The sequence below is a fragment of the Theropithecus gelada genome, chromosome 16, assembly GCF_003255815.1.
Source record: "Theropithecus gelada isolate Dixy chromosome 16, Tgel_1.0, whole genome shotgun sequence".
Taxonomy (NCBI): domain Eukaryota; kingdom Metazoa; phylum Chordata; class Mammalia; order Primates; family Cercopithecidae; genus Theropithecus; species Theropithecus gelada.
Window position 1 is genome coordinate 2175120 of NC_037684.1, and position 20012 is coordinate 2195131.

At 47.3% G+C, this 20012-nt stretch overlaps 1 protein-coding gene across 6 annotated transcripts in view; it reads right to left on the minus strand.

Moving 5' to 3' along the window:
• Nucleotides 1–17866, minus strand: part of KIAA0100 (KIAA0100 ortholog) — a 32301-nt gene extending 14435 nt beyond the window's left edge. Inside the window, exons 1-24 of one of the 6 annotated variants that reach the window (XM_025362557.1) lie at nucleotides 17696–17866; nucleotides 16775–16904; nucleotides 16324–16373; nucleotides 15876–16023; nucleotides 15578–15696; nucleotides 15299–15359; nucleotides 14916–15105; nucleotides 13598–13721; nucleotides 12942–13066; nucleotides 12616–12683; nucleotides 12356–12501; nucleotides 11565–11683; nucleotides 11293–11456; nucleotides 10876–11134; nucleotides 9701–9906; nucleotides 6915–8007; nucleotides 6291–6482; nucleotides 5945–6147; nucleotides 5679–5797; nucleotides 5338–5558; nucleotides 4445–4635; nucleotides 4215–4314; nucleotides 3870–4069; nucleotides 618–912 (exon numbers count right to left, since the gene is read on the minus strand). In XM_025362557.1, the coding sequence (XP_025218342.1) occupies nucleotides 618–912; nucleotides 3870–4069; nucleotides 4215–4314; nucleotides 4445–4635; nucleotides 5338–5558; nucleotides 5679–5797; nucleotides 5945–6147; nucleotides 6291–6482; nucleotides 6915–8007; nucleotides 9701–9906; nucleotides 10876–11134; nucleotides 11293–11456; nucleotides 11565–11683; nucleotides 12356–12501; nucleotides 12616–12683; nucleotides 12942–13066; nucleotides 13598–13721; nucleotides 14916–15105; nucleotides 15299–15359; nucleotides 15578–15696; nucleotides 15876–16023; nucleotides 16324–16373; nucleotides 16775–16904; nucleotides 17696–17763 (4591 nt within the window). In that variant the 5' untranslated portion in view covers nucleotides 17764–17866. Of the gene's footprint in view, nucleotides 1–617; nucleotides 913–3869; nucleotides 4073–4214; nucleotides 4315–4444; nucleotides 4636–5337; nucleotides 5559–5678; nucleotides 5798–5944; nucleotides 6148–6290; nucleotides 6483–6914; nucleotides 8008–9700; nucleotides 9907–10875; nucleotides 11135–11292; nucleotides 11457–11564; nucleotides 11684–12355; nucleotides 12502–12615; nucleotides 12684–12927; nucleotides 13067–13597; nucleotides 13722–14915; nucleotides 15106–15298; nucleotides 15360–15577; nucleotides 15697–15875; nucleotides 16024–16323; nucleotides 16374–16774; nucleotides 16905–17695 lie in introns of those variants that run through there. The other 5 variants (XM_025362555.1, XM_025362558.1, XM_025362559.1 and 2 more) reach the window with 5 other exon arrangements.
• Between the last annotated feature and the right edge of the window lie 2146 nt (nucleotides 17867–20012).

Below are 20012 nucleotides of genomic sequence, written 5' to 3' on the forward strand. Positions count from 1 at the left end.
TCGGTCTCCCAAAGTGCTGGGATTACAGGCATGAGCCACCACGCCCGGCCTCATATTCTTTTTTTTTTTGAGATGCACTCCTGTTCTGTCACCTCCACTTCCTGGGTTCAAGCGATTCTCGTGCCTTAGCCTCCCAAGTAGCTGGGATTACAGGTACATGCCATCCTGCCTAATTTTTTTTGTATTAATTTTACTAAAGATGGGGTTTTGCCATGTTGGCCAGGCTGGTCTTGAACTCCTGACCTCAAGTGACCCACCCACCCCAGCCTCCCAAAGTGCTGGGATTACAGGGGTGAGCCACTGCACCCGGCTAACTCCCATTTTCTTTTATTTCTCTCTTGTGACATTTATCACTTTGTTTCTTTCCCTTACTCATCTTGTTTTGGCTCCATCACTCCCCTTCTGATTCTCTTCTGGCCACGGGACCAGACCATTTAATGCCCCAACATCACTGTTACTTAATATATAAGACTTAGGTGGCCTCAGAAGGAAAAATGATAGTTTCACTTTTGCACATAGATGGAAGCAGCCATGACTCAGTCCTTTTCAAACTCTTGTCCAAGCCCATATCCATGTTCTAAACCCAAACCCATAAAGTCTCATCTCCCCAAGCTTACCTCCTGATGACCCCTTATCAGGCCGTCCACTGAAGCTGGGAGTGTTAGCACGAGGTGGGGCTGAGGCACTACTTGGGACACCCCGCTTTGGCTTTTTGGCTGGCATCTGTGGATCAATCTTTAACCCCTTCAGGGCCTCCGTAGAGAGATTACGTTTGAGTACAGCTGCCTTTTTGTAGCCATCATATAATCCAAAGGCAATGTCTCGATTAGTAGTTGTCCAGGAAATCCGTAAATCTACTAAGTGCAGCTGATGTGTATGAAAGGTAGGATCCCCATCACGAGTAGAGAGCTCCTACGAAACAGGAAAAGGACTTCAAGGCTTCAGGTAGCGTGGAAATTGCCCCCAATGCTGCTGTTCCACAAGGGCAGTGATAAGAGAAAAGTTTGTTGAATAAGAAACCTGTTGGCCAGGTGCAGTGGCTCATGCCCGTAATCCCAGCACTTTGGGAGGCCGAAGCGGGCAAATCATGAGATCAGGAGTTTGAGACCAGCCTAGTCAATCTGGTGAAACCTCATCTCTACTAAAAATACAAAAAATTAGCTGGACGTGGTGGCTGGCACCTGTAAACCCTGCTACTCAGGAGGCTGAGGCAGGAGAATCACTTGAACCTAGGAGGCAGAGGTTGCAGTGAGCCAAGATCACGCCACTGCACGCCTATCCGGGTGACAATGAGAGACACGGTTTCAAAAAAAAAAAAAAAAAAAAGAAAGAAAAAAGAAAAGAAATTCGCTGGGCAAGGTGGGGAGACAGACCCTGGAGAAAGAAAAACTAAGTGGTCTTGGCTTATGTATTATATTACATTTGAACTATACCTGTATTTTGTTTGTTATTAAAAAATGTTTTTAGAGTTCCTCTACAATTCTTTTTTGAGAAATGGAAGTCTATTTTGCCCAGACCGGTCTTGAACTCCTGGCTTCAAGCAGTCTTCCTGCCTCAGTCTCCCAAGTAGCTGGAACTACAGGTACAAGCCACTGTGCCTGGCCCCACTTTATTTTATTTTTAAAATATGTTTATTTATTTGAGACAGAATCTGGCTCTGTCTCCCAGGCTGAAGTGCAGTGGTGTGATTTTTTTTTTTTTTTGAGACAGTCTCACTCCATCACCCATGCTGGAGTGCAGCAGCATGATCTTGCCTAACTGCAACCTCCGCCTCCCGGGTTCAAGCGATTCTCATGCTTCAGTCTCCAAGCACCTGGGATATTACAGGTATGTGCTACCACACCTGGCTTGTTTATTTATTTATTTTTATTTTTTTTTTGAAATAGAGTCTCACTCTGTCACCCAGGCTGAAGTGCAGTGGTACGATCTTGGCTGGCTGCAACCTCCACTTTCCGGGTTCAAGAGATTCTCCTGCCTCAGCCTCTCGAGTAGCTGGGATTACAGGCAACCGCCGCCACACCCAGCAAATTTTTGTATTTTTTAGTAGAGATGGGGTTTCACCATATTGGCCAAGCTGGTCTCAAACTCCTGTCCTCAAATGATCCGCCCACCTTGGCATCCCAAAGTGATGGGATTACAGGCGTGAGCCACTACACCTGGCCTAATTTTTGTATTTTTAGTAGAGACAGGGTTTCACCATGTTGGCCAGTCTGGTCTCAAACTCCTGACCTCGAGTGATCCATCTGCCTCAGCCTCCCAAAGTGTAGGGATTACAGGTGTGAGCCACTGCACCCAGCCTCAATGGTGCAATCCTGGCTCACAGCCTCTGCCTCTTGGGCTCAAACCATCCTCCCACCTCAGCCTCCTGAGTAGCTGGGATGACAGGTGCATGCCACCATGCCTAGCTAATTTTTTTGCATTTTTTGTAGAGAAAGGGTTTCACCATGTTGCCCAGGCTAGTCTGGAACTCTTGACTTCAAGGGATCCACCCACCCTGGCCTCCCAGAGTGCTGGGATTACAGGCATGAGCCATCAACATACCTTGCCTATTTATTTATTTTTGAGATGGGGTCTCACTCTGTCACCCAGGTTGGAGTGCAGTGGCACGATCACGGCTCACTGCAGCCTCGATTTCCGAGACTCCAGCCATCTTCCCACCTCAGCCTCCCGAGTAGCTGGGATCACAGGCACATGCCACCACACCCAGATAATTTTTTGTATTTTTGGTAGAGAGAGGGTTTCCACATGTTGCCCAGGCTGGTCTCACAAACTCCTGAGCTTGAGCAATCCACCTGCTTCAGCCTCCCAAAGTTTTGGGATTACAGGTGTGAGCCACTGAGCCCAGCCCCCACTGTATTTTATTTGTTTTGTTTTGTTTTTTGTATTTTGGAGACAGCATCTTGCTCTGTCGCCCAGCTTGGAGTGCAGTGGTGAGACCTCGGCTCTCTGCAACCTCCACCTCCCAGTTTCAAGAGATTCTCCTGCCTCAGCCTCCCGAGCAGCTGGGACTACGGGCATGCGCCACCATCCCCAGCTAATTTTTTTGTTTTTTTAGTAGAGATGGGGTTTCACCATGTTGGTCAGGTTGGTCTCGAGCTCATGATTTCAAATGATCCATCCGCCTCGGCCTCCCAAAGTGCTGGGATTACAGACATGAGACACCGCACCCAGCCCTCCCCCACTGTATTTTAAATGACTTGAGAATTTCAACTTAAAATCCTTCCCTAATTGGGGGAAAAGTCCGTACCAATTTTTTTTCAGTGTTAGGAAAAAATTTTACTCTATTTCCTAAAGAGTAAGATACTATTTTTAGGAGAGAAAGAAAAGGTATTTTCGAAAAGAGGGATGCTGATACAGCTAAACCAAGTGAGTGTGTCATAAAGTAATGACATACATGCTTGGAATATAACGAGAAACATTACCAGGGACTTCGCCTGCAACCTACTCCTATGGACTTTATTGTGTTCCCCCCAAATTCACATGTTGCAGTCCTAACCCCCAATGTAATGGTATCTGGAGATGGGCCTTTGGGAGGTAATGACATGAGATCATGAGGGTGGGGCACTCATGACAGAATTAGTGTTTTTACAATAAGAGAAACCAGAGCACTCATGCACACTTGTGCTCTCTCTCCCTCTCTGCCATGTGAGGACAGAGACAAGGCAGTCATCTGCAAGCCAAGAAGACAGGCCTCACCAGAACCCAACCATGCAGGCACCCTAATCTTGGACTTCCCAGTCTCCAAAACTGATAAATAAATTTTTGTTATATAAGCCTCCCAGTCTCTGGTATTTTGTTATGGCAGTCCAAGTAGGCTGAGATACCTACTAATATAAATAAGGTAATAAAGAAACTGCGTCAGGCAGTACCTCCTCAGCTGTGCGATTGCTATGCCGTTGGTAGGTGAGGGAGGATAAGCTCAGCAGGTGGGTCTTTGTTACCAAAGGATCAAGACAGTGATCAGCATTCTCTTCAGTGGGTGAGGCCATCAGGTGAACGGTCACCTGACTTAGGTCACTCACCATCTGGGTAACACTCCAATCAGAGATAAGGCGCCGCATTACTGTGCCTGCTGAGAAAAAGAGGCACACAGAGACCATGCTGACCAGTTCAGAGGATAGTGTAAGACAGAGATGGAGGAGGGGAATGGAACTGAGAAAGGGAAAAACACCAAGGAACAGGATAGGAGAAATGAAAGGACTCTTTGATTTTACCTTGAGGTATAAGCCGCTGAGTCCCTCGAGTAAAGACATGGCCCTGACTGCACTCAATCTGGATGCCCCGTTGCTGGGCAAATGAGGCCCAATAATGTACCTGGCAACAAGAGAGCATAACACTGAACAAAGAATGGCATGAGAGGGATGATTAAGGGACTCAGTATGAGAAACAAGAAAACTAGAAGCAAAATAAAGTGAAGATGTCAGCAGGGACATCAGTGCCTTACCTGCAGCTGGGGAAAGAGGGCTGTATAGGAAAGTTGCTTGTAGTGCTGACCAAGTTTCTTCTTGCTGGGTTTCAGGTTATTGAAGAGCTTTCCCCTGCAGATAGGCCTTGTGACACTAGTCCAAGTTGCCCAGAAGTTCTGCATCCAGCGCAGGGTACTACTATATAGCAGAATTCGGGGTTGGGATATTGCTGCAAAGGGAAGGACAGACATTTCCTAGTTACGGATGAAACACAGAGGTAAAGCTAAATCCTTCCCTTGCTGCAGGTTGTAGAGGTTTAAAAATCCAAAATCCAAACAGCAACTAGCCTCACATTCAGCATCCCCCACTCCCTCTTCTTTCAAGGATCTAAGCTCTCTGCTTTCCCCTACTGCTATAGTCTAAAGTTTGCATCTCCCCAAAATTCATGTTAAAATACTAACCCCTAAGGTGATGATGTTAAGAGGTGGGCCTCTGGGAGGTCACTAGATCATGAGGGTGGAGCCTTCGTGAATAGGATTAGTGCCCTTTTAAAAGTGGTCCAAGGGAGCTCACTGACTCCTTCCACCATATTAGGACACAGCAAAAAGGCACCATCTATGAGGAATGGGCCCTCACTGACACTGAATTTGTCAGTTCTTTGATCTTGGACTTTCAAGCCTACAGAACTGTGAGAGATAAATGTTTGTTGTTTATAAGCTACCAAACTTGTGGTATTATTATTATAGCAGCCAAAAAGGTCTAAGACACCAACACTTTCCCCGCAAAAAAAAAAAAAAAAAAAAAAAGGTCCTAACCTAGATTCTCTCTTGCCCTTCTCCCCTCCCCTACCCAGAGGGTCAAGCTAAAGTCCCCAGTGTCCATGCCTGCCCTCCCAGCCCTTCCTCCCCACTACCCCAGGCCCAAGCCTCACTTCCACTGTGCCGAGTCAGATCCATCTTGATGGAGAGATTGAGGTTCTCCGAGCGAAAGGCCCGGTAGGAGTCATGAAGCTGGCCCAAGGGCACCTCAGGCAGGAACTCTGGGGCCCGCAGAGTGACACTATGGTGATCATGGGGGTTCCCATGGCACAGCCACTGCAGGTCCAGTGTCATGCAGAGGTCAGGCAGGTGAAGGAAGCAGCAGTCGTCATACCTGCCTCACAACGGAGCCCCAGCCCTCAGTGCCCTGGTCACTCACTTCCCCTTGGCTCTTCCCCCTCCCTCCAACCTTAGTCCCTCACCCCATGGAGGACCCTCCCTTCACTCCACTCACTTAGAGGCTGTTCTCACGTTGATATCCAAGTCACCCTTGAACACAAACTGACCAGGTTTCCAATGAAAAGACAGGTGGCTCCACTCCCAGTGCATATTTTCAGTTGTGTTGTATGGATCCTATGATCACCCCCAAGAACTTGGTGAGATATAGGTAAGAAAACCATCCTCATCTCCCGTATCAGCACCTTTCTCTCTTCCCACATGTGCTATACAGGCCTCAACCATATTATCCTGATAGGAAAAAAGTATCAAGACACCCCTTACCTCAGTGGCCAGCTGGTGCAGGTTCGCCTGTTCAATGTCCATGTGCCAGTCTCCATGGAACAAAAGACGGCTCTTGTCCCACCAGGGCAAAGGTGGGCTGGGGTCAGCTGAGGGCTTGGTCAAGAGGTCCACACACTGGCCAATCAGTGTCCAGGCTGGATCCCAGCATGGGCCCCATACCACTGTGTACTGGAATATTTCCGCTGGGGTAGAGGAACAAAGGCTATAACTTGTTCACAACATTACCCTTCTCTTCCTTCTTCACTCCAGAAGAGCCTCAGCTCATCTCCTATTTCACCCATCACAAATGTCCCTCAGCCAAACCAACTGCCCCATCTCTACTCACAGTGGAAGTCATGGTAGAATTTGAGTGGCGGCATGTTCCTCTCCACTGCCACGTTACCCCACGGAAGCCCCAAGTGCAAGATCTGACGCCGACGGGAGCAAGGCTGACCACTCTGCTCGGTGCCCACAAGTCGACCCATCAGCCGCCAGTCACGGATCTCAAACAGGTACCGTGGATAGTCTCTGATCCGAACTGTTACCAGAGGAAGGGTACACACTGGCTACTCAGGGGCAGTCTGAGCACTCTTGGGCCTTTTTCCTCACCACTATTTTACCCATCTATATTTACAAAGTCAATTGAGGGAACAAGGGCAGGCAGTTGACAGCAAGCTGAAAAATGACAGTAACCCTGGAGCAGAAGGTTAAGGGCATAGCACTGAGATCCAAGAGACAATAATCTTAAAGATAACTGTGTTAGCTTTCCCTTTATGTTAGCCAAGCAATTTCAGGGTGAAATTTAGGAACAAAGAAAGGGAAGGGAAGCCCACCCATCCCACTCCACCCATCCAAAACAGCACAGTTCCCAATATAACCATATAACCTAGTTTGTCTGAAATCACTCAGAGAGCTCCCTAGAGCTGAGCAGGCAAACTCGGGGTCTGCAAATAAGGGAAACACTACTTACCCAGAAAGGTCTTGACATTGCACTTGAGCATTCGACACCACTGAATGACAAGATCTACTCCCTCAGGGGGAAAAGGGCTGCCTGGATCAAGCTCTTGAACCTGTTCTACCACATGCTCAGGACCGTGGAAAGAGGCATCTGCCAGAGCTACCAGCTCTAGCCCTGCTAAGCTCCAAGTGAGCAGTGCCCGGCGCATGGGTGTGTTGCCATAGAGACGACGGGAACGCTGGATGTAGATTTCAATGTTTTTGCGTTCCAAAGAGGCATAGAGCTCCTCAATTTTGCGGGCAGGCAATAACTCCCCATGCTGCTTCCGAAGGGCGGCCACTTTGGCATCCAGTAGCTGCAGTCTTTTGGCACTCTCCTTACTTTCATCCTTCATCAGCTCATAGTTATCATGAAGTTTCACCTCAAAAATATCATCCAAGAAAACCCATGAGAAGTGCTGAACCTTTAAGAGTAGATCAGGTGGGAGCGGGACAGGGCCTGAAGAGGCCCAAGCATGAGTCCCTCGATGCAGTCCCTTCAGCCACTTCTGAACTCCCACAGCCTCATCTAGAGTTCGAGAAAAGTCATACTGATAAGGAAACTCCACTGAGACTGAGCCGAGGGAGAGAAGCCAAACACGGTTCCGGAGGGTCTGCAGCGCAGGGAAGGGGTTCCGGTGGAGGATCATCTCTTCCAGCTCAGGCAGCAGCTGCACCTCCACCTCCTTGAAGTTGAAGATACTATTGCCATCAAAGCCAGCTGCCAGCTCAGGACAGTATGCCTGCAAGGAACCTCCATGCCGGCTCAGTGACACATTCTCTGCAGCCAGGGTAATGAACTTATCCTCAGCTACAAAAGCTGTGAGTTTGGCTGTGCTCACCTCCAGGGTTAGGTTTAGCAGCCGCTTTGGGGGTAATGGTTCAGGGGCACGGCCTTCTAGCTCAGAAATGGTTCCTGAAGTCTCTAGTGCAAGGGATGGTACAGTCTCAGGAAACACAGTGGCTCTTAGTAGGTCTCGGCACTGTAGAGTGGCCAGGATATGCTGGTACAGGTACATGTGATCTGGGGGACTCCAAAGTAAGGTCAGCCCTGCACCACACTGAACCTTTAGGGAGCAGAAGAAAAGGATCTGTCAATTACCATGTCATAAAACAGTAGAGATGGCAAAAGATTATGACACATGCATACCTGGCTCAAGAACCATCTCCACCCAGAAGTTGTTCCTGAGTAACCACATTAATTACTGCCTTGCTTTGTTCCTGTTAGCACTAACGTGCTGAGCTAACAGTTGTTAGTGTCTTACATTTAAGAGCACTTACACTTTTCAAGTTCTCCTCAACTGGATTCTAAATTGTCTGAAAATAGGGACCATGTGTTTTCATTCTTTGGTATCTACCATAGTACACTCAGTATAGACAGCAGGTACTCAATAATATTATCATCTGCCTTCATGTTTCTGCTTATGAGTTACCTTTCTATCGGCAACTACACTGTCTAGTAACCACTGCAACAGTCAACTTGAAAATGTTTCATGAATTGATTGCATCAATTTAATTCTCAAAATATAGCATAATAAAGTACTGAGCACACAAGTCAACATGGCAGCTGACTTATGTAAAAGTATGCGTCAAGGAGGGAGTAGTGTCTTTGTCAGCTTGAAAAACAAAGTCAGGGGCCGGGCGCAGTGGCTCACGCCTGTAATCCCAGCACTTTGGGAGGCTGAGGTGGGTGGATCATGAGGTCTGAAGATCGAGACTATCCTGGCTAACATGGTGAAACCCCGTCTCTACTAAATACAAAAAATTAGCCGGGCGTGGTGGCGGGCGCCTGTAGTCCCAGCTGCTCGAGAGGCTGAGGCAGGAGAATGGCGTGAACCTGGGAGGCGGAGCTTGCAGTGAGCTGAGATTGCGCCACTGCACTCCAGCCTGGGCAACACAGCGAAACTCCATCTCAAGAAAAAATAAGTAAATAAAAATTAAAAATAAAAACAAAGTCAGTTCTGAATAGCTAAGTGGACAGAGAAAAGTAAAATTCCAGGACAGAAAATTCTCAAGTTCTAGTCTCTAAAAAGGAAACTCTTCCGTTTCCAAAGGTGAAGTCTGACAAAGAGGAAAACACCCACCCTCCTCCTAAGAGGGTCCCATGTCCATCTGTTACCCTGAGGATAAAGATACTGGAAAGCCTCTCAAAACCTGCCACTGCCTCTATCGTCTGACTCCTTCCAGTCTTTTGATGGGCTGAGGGCTTCAGCAAAATGACACCAGGTCATTATTTTTAAAAAGCCCCTTATTTTTCAGAGATGCATAGTGAAACATTTATAGTGGAAATTATATATGTCTGATACCTACTTACCTACTTCAAAATAATCCCAGAGCCTGAGGCAGGGGAAATTGGTGGGAGTATAATTAAAAGAAATTGGTCATGAATTGGTCATTATTGAACCTTGGTATACAAAGCTTATATATTCTCTCTAGTTTTGCATGTATTTTAAATTCCACAAAAAGTTAAAAACGTAAGAGTTAGAAAAAATAAACAAAATCAGGTGTCATACTTCTCATGAAACCAGTTTCACAACATGAGTTAAAAAGAGAGGCTGGGCATGGTGGCTCACACCTGTAATCCCAGCACTTTCGAAGGCCAAGATAGGAGGATTGTTTGAGCCCAGCAGTTTAAGACCAGTCTGGGCAACATGTGAGACTCTGTTTTGGGAAAAGACAAGAAAAAAAAAAAAAAGACAGAGAAAGGGTCTAAGCTGAGGGAAAAACCAGCCTGGCCCCACCTCTCCACAGGAACATTACCTCCAGAGAGCGGATGCTGCTGTGATAGGTGATGGAGATCATGGAAAGGCTGAGCACTGGGGTAGGGATGTCAGGGGCCTTGCAACAGGGTTGCATCTTTTCTGTGACTGATTTCACCAGCGCTAACACAAGTCCTTGAATTCCCACAGTGGAGGTCTCTGCACTGCCCAGGATAGTCAGGGTGTCCAGTCGTACCTCTGAAGCACCTAATAACCAGAAACCATGTCAGCCTTGGTTCCCAGCTCTCAAAGGGCAACAAAAGTCCTCACTCGCCTTTCTCACTTATTCCCTTAATTATCTTTATTCCTCATGCCTCCCTAAGTTCATTCCTTAGGTTTTAAGGAAACTTTCTCTTTCCTCTCTTAACCTAACTGGATTTGGCAGAGCCAAAGAAGTTCCTTAACTCCTACAAATTGCACAGAGACATACCATTTACTCTCTAGAACTAAACACACAAGGAAATAAAAAGCTATATGGATCTCTCTTGACTAGATTAAGGTTGTCTTTTTATGTCTTGCTTAGTACTTGCCTTTCATAAGCCCTTAAGAAATATCAGGAAGCCTGATATTTATGCAAGACTTTCAAGCATCTTATGCCTCTAATTTAGAAAAATTCCAGGCCGAGCGCGGTGGCTCACGCTTGTAGTCCCAGCACTTTGGGAGGCTGAGGTGGGCGGATCACGAGGTCAGGAGATCGAGACCACAGTGAAACCCCGTCTCTACTAAAAATACAAAAAATTAGCCGGGCGTGGTGGCGGGCGCCTGTAGTCCCAGCTACTCAGGAGGCTGAGGCAGGAGAATGGCGTGAACCCAGGAGGCGGAGCTTGCAGTGAGCCGAGATGGCGCCACTGCACTCCAGCCTGGGCTACAGAGGGAGAGTCTGTCTCCAAAAAAAAAAAAAAAGAAAAAGAAAAATTCCAGCTCAGCAGCTTCATCAAATGAGAAAGAGCAGACTAAACCAATATAATCTGCTTCGGTTACACACTACACACTTCAGTATATTTATTTACTTATATTATTTTATTTTTTGGAGACAGAGTCTCGCTCTTTTGCCCAGGATAGAGTGCAGTGACACCATCTCAGCTCACTGCAAACTCTGCCTCCCAGGTTGAAGTGATTCTCCTGCCTCAGTCTCCCAAGTAGCACACTTCAGCATAGACTCCTTGTCCCACTTACCAACCAAGGCAGAAAGGGTGAACAAATTCATGTCTTCGACCTTCAAGTCCACTTTCCACAGTAATGACACAGATTCCCCAAATGAAGAGTGCCTAGAGACAGCTGACTTCCCAGATTGTGGACCCATCAGGGATAAGATACGAGACAGACACTGAGCACAGGTATCTGATGCTTCCACCTGAAGTCCTCGAATGGTACAATCAAGAAAGAGGGTATCTGACTGGGTGCTGGACAGGCCCAGAGGCTGGTTATAGCTACCCTAGAGAAGAAGCAGACGGATTCCATTAGAAGTATGGAGGCGCACAGTTTTATAATTCCCTAATGCACTTCCTGCTGCCAAAAGGATGCTCAGTGCTCTGATGCATGACAGGATGAGGAAAGTTGTGCAGGCCCCTATTCACCAAAGCCCCCACCTACCTGTAGCGTGAAGGAGTCCAGAACAAGCGCCTCACCCCAAACATGCATATTGGGTGGGTGTGGTGCCCGCTGAATGTGGGAGTCACTGCCCACACGCCAGCAGAGGTGGTCTACAGTCAGGACACCCCGCTGATGGATGCTTTGTGGCCTGAGGTGCTGGTAATCTGAACAATAGTGAGAAAGAGGGATTGCATGGAACCACTGTGGCCATGAATTGGACCTAGCTCCATTAATGGACAGATTCTTGTTCCTCTTCCATCTGAGAGCCTTACCCAGAGAGACAGAATTGAATCCCAAGGCAAAAGGCGGTGTATCTCCAAGTTGAATGGAAATGTTGACATTGGAGATGGAGGTGCTAAAGATGATGGGAGCCAGGATTTGGGGGAAGGTTCTGTATAGGCACAAAACATCATTATTTGGTAAGAAAAGAACTGCAGCTTCCTATCATGGAACAGTTTCTGAAGCTCTTAAAATCAGAGTGAGAATTTAGAGTTTTATTGTGATTCTTAGGATGGGATGCACCTAGAAGATAAAAGGCTGAACTCATCAGTTTATTGCTAGTCTTAACGGTAATCTGCAGGAACCCCAGAAAGATATTAGGTTGACTCACATAAAATTGTCATTTTCATAGGCCAAATACAATGAACACCAGCAATATCACATGCTTGAACCTAAAATAACCAAGAAGCATCACTTCTAAACCATAACCTTAAGTTCTCTGTGCAGCACAATAGAAGCACTACACAAAGACATGACTGCCACCTTACAATCTAAGGCAGACAAGACAAAGACATTCCTTATCATTTAAGTTCAGTTCAACAAACATTTATTTTGTATAAAACACTATGCTAAGCACCAAGGACATAAAAACAAAGAGGACAACATTCTGCCATCAAGGAGTCTAGTCTAATAGGAAAGATACATAAAACAGGATTGCTGTTGAGACTCAGATTTGAGGAGGTCAAACAACCAAATACATATTTAACACAAGATGCCACTTTGGACCAAAAGAATCCCAGAGAATCCAAATGATAAGATGGTGGCTGAAAAAGATCAGACTGACCTTTTTTTCCTTTGCTTAAGAACAGGTGAACTAGACCCTTGGGTTTCCAGTGCTAGCAGGTGCAGCCAGTGAGAGAATTCCTGGTGCCGGTAGTGAATGATGCAAGTGTTCAGAACTAGGGAGGCTGAGAGGTCAATGGTGGTCACCTGAAATAAGAAGACCAGAACTGTGGGCTTGGGTTTTATTTCACAAACTCATAATGAAATAATGTAGCGGGAAAGTAGAGAAAGGAACAATTCCTGGTACCACAATCATCACACCTGCACACTAGCCTTGAGGGAGCTGAGGCAGACAATGCGCTGGCGACTCTGGGACAGCAACAACCCATCTGTAAGAGGCCAGAGGACAGATCAGAGGAGAGCACTGGAAGGGCAAGAGGTAAAACTGGGAGAGGGTCAGAAGCCTGCAAAGGGATAAACAGACTGTCATCAAAACTTGTGAGCTGGGGCTATTTCCTCTCAGTATGTTCCCTCCTTCTGCTCCCCAGTTACACTGAGATTAGATTAAGGACTCCACATGGGGCATGAGCAAAGAGAGTATCTAGTCCTCCCATTGTCGCTCAGTACCAGTACCCCAACCCATGAACCTTCCAGCAGGAGTTCAGTGCTCATCTGTGCCATATCGGAGTTTGCTGTGAAGCTTCGAAGGGGCAGCTGATCCTCATCACGGTGGTACAGGAACTGCAGCAGCTTCAGAGTCCAAGTCAGGTGCCTGGACCAAGAAAGATTCTGGCTCAGGAAGATGTGGAATGCCATTCCTACTTATTTTATTTTTATTTTTTAAAAACAATTATTTTTTGGCCGGTGCAGTGGTTCACGCCTATAATCCCAGCACTTCGGAAGGCAGGGGGATCACGAGGTCAGCAGACCGAGACCATCCTGGCCAACACAGTGAAACCCCACCTCTACTAAAAATACAAAAAATTAGCCGGACGTGGTGGCACGCGCCTATAGTCCCAGCTACTTGGGAGGCTGAGGCAGGAGAATCGCTTGAACCTGGGAGGCGCAGGTTGCAGTGAGCCAAGATTGGACCACTGTACTCAGGCCTGGGCAACAGGGCAAGACTCCATCTCAAAACTGGTAATAATTTTTTTCTTTATTCTTCCCACACTACATGGATGTAACCATTTCTACTTCCTTTCTCCCCATAGACAACCTCAGCAACTACTAGGCTGGTTACAGAGATACCATCATACAGCTCCCACTATCACTCTCCCATCTTCTGTGTCAGGAGAGACCTCACCTCTTTTGACTATTCATGGACAATACCACGCTTGTGTTCTCCATCTTAACCTTGACCTGGTCTGGCAGCTGCTGAAGGAGGAACAGGCCAGGCAGAGTTGGCTCAACCAAGTTCTCTGTCACCTCTGAAAATACGAATGAATAACACGAGAACCATCAATTCTTAACACTCTCAATTCTCCCGAAATGCCCTGGCCTCTATGGCCAAATCCTCCCACATACAATAGGCTAAGCAAATGCCTAAGCTGGATGGACCACAAGGCGAATGCCCCAGAGATCCAGGCACCTGCTGTACTTCTCCAGTCTCTAAAAATTTAAGGAGTACAAGGAGCAGGTTGGTAAATGAAAAGAATGTGGACCTTAGGGCCAAATAATTTAAACCTCATTTTTACTACCAACTAGCTGTATGACTTCAGTCAAGTTACCTAGCTAACCTTCCTAGGCTTCAGTTTCCTTATTTGTGAAGTGCTGAGGATTTAGTGAGAGAATATACAGTCATCCCTTGGCGTCCTTGGAGCTTTGGTTCCAGGACCCCCTGCAGATACCAAAGTCCGCACATACTCAAGTCCAGCAGTCGTCCCTATGGGAACTCGTGTATACAAAAAGTCAGCCCTCCATATCAGTGAGTTTCATATCCTGCAAATATTGCATTTTCCATTCACATTTGGTTGTGGATGCAGAATACACACATATGGAAAGCCAACTGTATTTATTGAAAAAAATCCACATATAAGTGGATCCACACAGCTCAAACCTGTGTTGTTCAATGGTCAACTGTATATAAAACACATAGTACGAGGCCGGGCATGATGGCTCACGCCTGTAATCCCAGCACTTTGGGAGGCCAAGGTGGGTGGATCACGAGGTCAGGAGATCAAGACCATCCTGGCTAACACGGTGAAACCCCATCTCCGCTAAAAAATATAAAAATTAGCCAGGCATGGTGGCAGGCACTTGTAATCCCAGCTACTCAGGAGACTGAGGCAGGAGAATTGCTTGAACCCGGAAGGTAGAGGTTGCAGTGAGCCGAGATCATGTCATTGCACTCTAGCCTGGTGAGAGAGCAAGACTCCATCTTTTAAAAAGAAAAAAAAAAAACACTCATAGTACAAGCCTAACTCATGACAGGTGCACACTTAATGTTAGTTCTGCCACTCAGCACAAGCAAATGCTCTATTTCCTCTAACTATCCTTATGGTCAAAGTTCATGGTGACTAGTGAATCACATCTAAGTAAGTAGTGAGACCACTATTTTTTTCTACTTCCAAAACAATCCCTGAGAACAAGGCAGTCAAGAAGCTCAAAGACTGGGGCTTTACCTGAACAGGGAACAGGCTTAGATGCTAGGCTTGGGCCCTGGCACAGCAATTGGCTCTGGAAGAGGCCCTCATGCAGCTCAGCATGGAGTGTCCACACATCCACAGTGATAGCCGTGAGATGCCGACTGCTAATGCCCACCTTTAGACACAGGTCCAGGGCCAGTGAGAGCTCCACTAGGCAGGTGTCCTCCTGTGGGGATGACAAGCCTCTAAGGTGTATGTAAGAAGGTTTGGAAGTTTTAGGTCAAAATGTGATCTGGAACACTGGGTACTGACTTGAGGGAACCCCTTAAGGTCACAGAACCCAGAATGCAAGCCCTAAGCTCCTTCACACTTTATGCTCAGGAGGAAATGAGGCATCTGAATGATCATGGCATACTTACCAGCTGACCACTCTTTAGAACTTTGCTGTTGATCTTACATAAGCTCACCTCACAGATTAGCCTGGGAAAGGAAAAAAATTAAGAGCACTTGGCCCCTTTCCTCACCATTTACCTCCAGTCAAGCTCTGTTGGCTACAAGGGACAAAGCAAGTGGAAATGTCTAATCTTAGCATCTCCTCAAACTGCACAGAATGAGAATTTAAAACCTTGATAAGGAGGCCCTGAAGCAACTCTAAGGCAAGAATGGGACGGCTAGATCCTCTGCTCCCCGGTGCTTACCTTTTCCCATCACTATCCAAAAGAAATCTGCTTCTACTGATCTGAATATGCCATAAGGACTCAGAAGTATCCACCTTGAGAACCATGATGTTTATAGCATCTACATGAATGGAGAATAGCTGGAAGGAAGAAGCAAGGATGAACAATAATTAACGTTAAGGAACTGCCCTTCCCTTCCAGATGAGAAAGAGGGGCAGCTCTTAGTATTATGCCCTAAAAATAGTAGAAAAATCTACCCATAACTCCAAAGCCAACCATGCCAAAGTACAGTCCAGGACAGTGGGAGAAGTTGTCTCACTTGGCAGAAGATCTTCAATAAGGATGGGCTGAAGGACAGTTCCTTTTGATCCACCCCAGCACTCTGGGAGAATGGGGCAGACAGGCCAGAAACTTTCTGTAGGTCCGTTCTGATACGCACTTCTCCAAAGCACAATGCCACATAGTGTCTGCCCAGAAGAGAAATATCTCACTGCCACCAGGTCCATCCGTCCCATAGCAATCTATTCCCCACCCTCACATGCACTTTCTCATCCTTCCTAGAAACACAGCTCAAATCACAGAGATCAATTTCATAGCAGTTATCAATATCTGTCTCACAAGATAATGGCACCCAGGCTAACAGGAAGACTTCAGCAACAACCTCCCTTCCTCCTTGGATTGTGAGGCCTCTGTAGAAGAGTCTCACTCTGCAAACACCAACTCCAAAATACTCCTCTAGGGGAGAAGTGAAAATATAGGGTACTCACGGAAGATCATGGCTAAGGAGTTTGCTGGAAATCCACAGGTTATCAATTTCCTAAAACAGTGAGGGAGAAAGCTGTGTGCTAGCTGCTGAAAAGCAACGAGCAGCTTGACAAGCCAGGAAAGGTTCTGGATTATTAGAATTTCTCTTTCATAGGCATGTTGCCTTGAATCCCCTCTTAAATTAGAACAGTAAACTCTTCAATTTCCTGTTATCTTTCTTCTGTATCTTTGTTATGTGCCCTGGACACTCTGTGTCCTATAAAATTTTTAACTGAACAATTTACATCACTCCCAGCATTCTCCAACTAGCTCTAAGATCATCTTGGCAAAGAAATGGTAAGGCTGTCATTAACTAGAAAAGCCACCAGGATTTCTTTTTTTAAAAAAAGGAAATTAAGAGTTTAAATTCAGTTGGATCAACGCTACACATATCCAGGGTTTCCCAGAACTCACCACTGTTTGCTGGTGTTGCTGAAACTTAAGACTGACATTCTGGATCCAAAAAAAGCGGAAGGAGCCAATCTTTAGCTCCGCCTGCAGCTTCCGCTGACACCACTTGGTGGCCAACCGGACCACAAGCCACCTGCAGAAAAATTCCTGTTAATTCATAGAACCTTCTTCCAATGATGGTTCCCCTCACCCCTTGCTGGTCTTACAAAGCCTTGCAAAAGGTCGTGTCCTGAAACTGGATCTGAGCAACTCTCCTTTCTTCCAAAGCACCACTCTGTCATATACATTCAGCCACGCTGATCAAGATCCTAGCTCCCGACTGACCCCTCCACCCAGATGAAACCAGAAACTCCACCCTCTAAGTTGGAGACAAAAAAAAAAAAAAATCCCTCAAATTGTTAGGAATCCTAGAGGCAGAGAGAGAAGGCCCCAGCAGGAGTCAAAGCGGAGGCGGCTCTGTTAGTTGTGCCATCACACTCCCTAGACGGTCTCTGTCTCCTGTCCCCAGCCTCCAGACAGGTATCCGCGAGAAGGCACTTTGAGGTCAGACCCGGCAGCTCGAATGCTGTTCTCCCCAGACCGATGCTGCAGGTGCCCTTCGCGCTTGGCTAAGAGGACTTTCAGGGGAGGGTGGAGGGGGAAAGGGAGGCCACTGAACCAGGCCCCTTCCTCACACTCCTATTCAGTTCCTGGCCTCAGCATTTCCTCAGGCCCCGCCCGCTTCCTTAGTCTCCCCAACTCGCAGCCCATCCCCGGCAGCTCGGGCCACGCGCCTCCTCACGATCCCTCCACTCGCCGCGCGCCCCCTCCCTCGACCCTACCCACTCTGCCTCCCGCGCCTCAGTAAGGCGCGCGCCCCCTCCTCAGTCTTTCTTCCTCCTCTCCGCCCCCTCCCTCCCGCCGCCGCAGCTGGGAGCCCCTCACCGGCCTAGAAAGAGGGCGCTAAGCGCAACCAGCAGCAAGACCAACAGCGCGGAGAAGAGCAGAGGCATTTAGGTCCGGGTCCGGCCCGGCTTGGCCCAGGCCCCCGCCATGCCGGGCCCCGACGCCGGATCCGCGCAGCGCCGCCGCGGGCCGACCAGCCTCGCGCGCAGGAGAAACGCTGAGCGAGGACGCGTAACTGCGCACGCGAGCCTCGCCTTCCGCAGCCCGCCAGCCAACCAACGGCCTCCCTCCCCAGCCCTGCCCCGCCCCACGACCCGGCAGGGCCGACGGGCTACGTGCGCGAGGAGCGGGCGTGGCTCCCGGAGGAGGGCGCAAGGGAGCCCACCAAGAGCTGACACACGCACTGGGCGCACCCCGCGGTGACCGGAATCGCGGGGCTCCGGGACCCGCGGGGGTCGGAGTCCGGGCCCACTCCCTGGGCTGGCGGTGGACCTGGCTGACTCATTTCGGTCCGCTGAGCTCACTTTGAGGGGAGTTGGAGTTCGCCTGGCCACTTAGGCCTGGACTCAGGGTTCTGCGTAAGTTACACCCCTGGTCAGATGGTAGCACTCCCATCTTATTCAAGATCCTGTTTGAAAATTACTGGGGCAGAAACTAGGAGATAATTAAAAGGCCTCAAAAATCCCGCCTCATTCCATCCACAGAGAAAACTAATGAGGTGTTTGTTTTTTGTTTTTTTTGAGACGAGGACTCGCTCCGTTGCCCAGTCTGGTCTCGAACTCCTGCAGGCTCAAGGGATCCTCCTGCCTCAGCCTCCTGAGTAGCTCGGACTAAAGACCCGTGTCACGGTTCCTGGCCAATGAGTTTTTACTTCATTTACTGTTTGAACACTGTTCTAGTCAATCTACTTATGGCATGACCTAGGCCCTGATGGAGGAGACGGGGAAGATACTGCAGAAGTAGTGTATATTGTTCTTGCCCTTTAGCAAAAAATAGTTTATCTGGGAAGCAAGCATAATTACATAAAATAGACAATACATAGTCAGTTTTGCCTGCTTCCTTCTCTGTAAAATAGTTTATCTGGGAAGCAAACATAATTACCTAAAATAGACAATACATAGCTTTGCCTGCTTCCTTCTCTGTAAAATGAGAGAACAGGACAAAGGTCCCTCAGAGTTACTGTGCTGCTAAGGATCAGTATCTGAATGATGATCTACTGATACAGCACAAGCTAAGGAAATCCTGAGGATTTCAAAATAGGTATTATGGAGTAGGTCATGTCTCTTTTCATACCCCTTCACTCCCACGTCCTAATCTCCATATATCCTTCAAGATTTTACTCAGAGCCTCTTTTTGGCTCCCTCAGATAAAACACCATTTCATCTTTCGCCTGTGTGTTGCCCAGAGTTGCTTTTGCTCCTCTGATTGGTTTCCTCCCTTATCTATTCCTCTCATCAGTGATTTCACATCTCCCCAAGAGCTCCAACGCTGTTTCAAGGTCATACACTATATTTGCATCATCTTCCTTGTAATCTGCAGCCTTCCCCCATGGTATGTCCTCTGAATGCTCTGGGAAGGCCCAATTCACTGAAAACCTCTGTCCAAGTCAAGGAGGGGTGCCGTGCAACACATATCCCTACTCTGGTTCATCTTATCCGATCTGTTTATTGAGCCAAGATTCCTATCACTTCCTTTCTTCTCCCTAGACTGTTACCAGCCCTACTCCCAACCATCTCATAGCCTAAAATGTTGATTTCATCATTTGTCTATTTCTTTCTGGAGAGATCTTAAGGGATCAACACAAGTGAAGTGGAATAAAAGCAGGGAGTTGGGGGTGGGGGGATGGTTCAGGCTACAGTGGAGTTCAACCAATTCATAGCCTCCATTTATTGAGACCACAAATCCTTGTAAAAGAGACCGAGTCTTTTAACGTCACAGGCCATGTTTGGCACAAAAATGGGGTCTCTAAATGTTCAACATTAACAAAGCAAACAGAAAAAAAAAAGAACAAAACCCGGAAGTTTCTAAAAATAAAAACGCCTGCTAGTCACTGAAATTCCAGCAGATGGCAGCCATCTCTGTTCACCAATATCATGACTGAAAGCTACAGGAGCAAATTTTCTGTAATTGACACAGGAAAGGAGGAAATCAGGTAGGCAGAGGACAAAAGTGGTTTTCTATCCACCTTTTTGGAGAAATATATATCTACGTCTGTCCAAAAACCAGGATTTGTTTTCCAAAAGCTAAACACAATTGTAGTGCACTTAAAAAAACCTGAGTCAGAAACAGCTGGATTCCTATTCCAAAATGATTTATTAGTTTTAAGAATTCAGGCCGGGCGCGGTGGCTCGTGCCT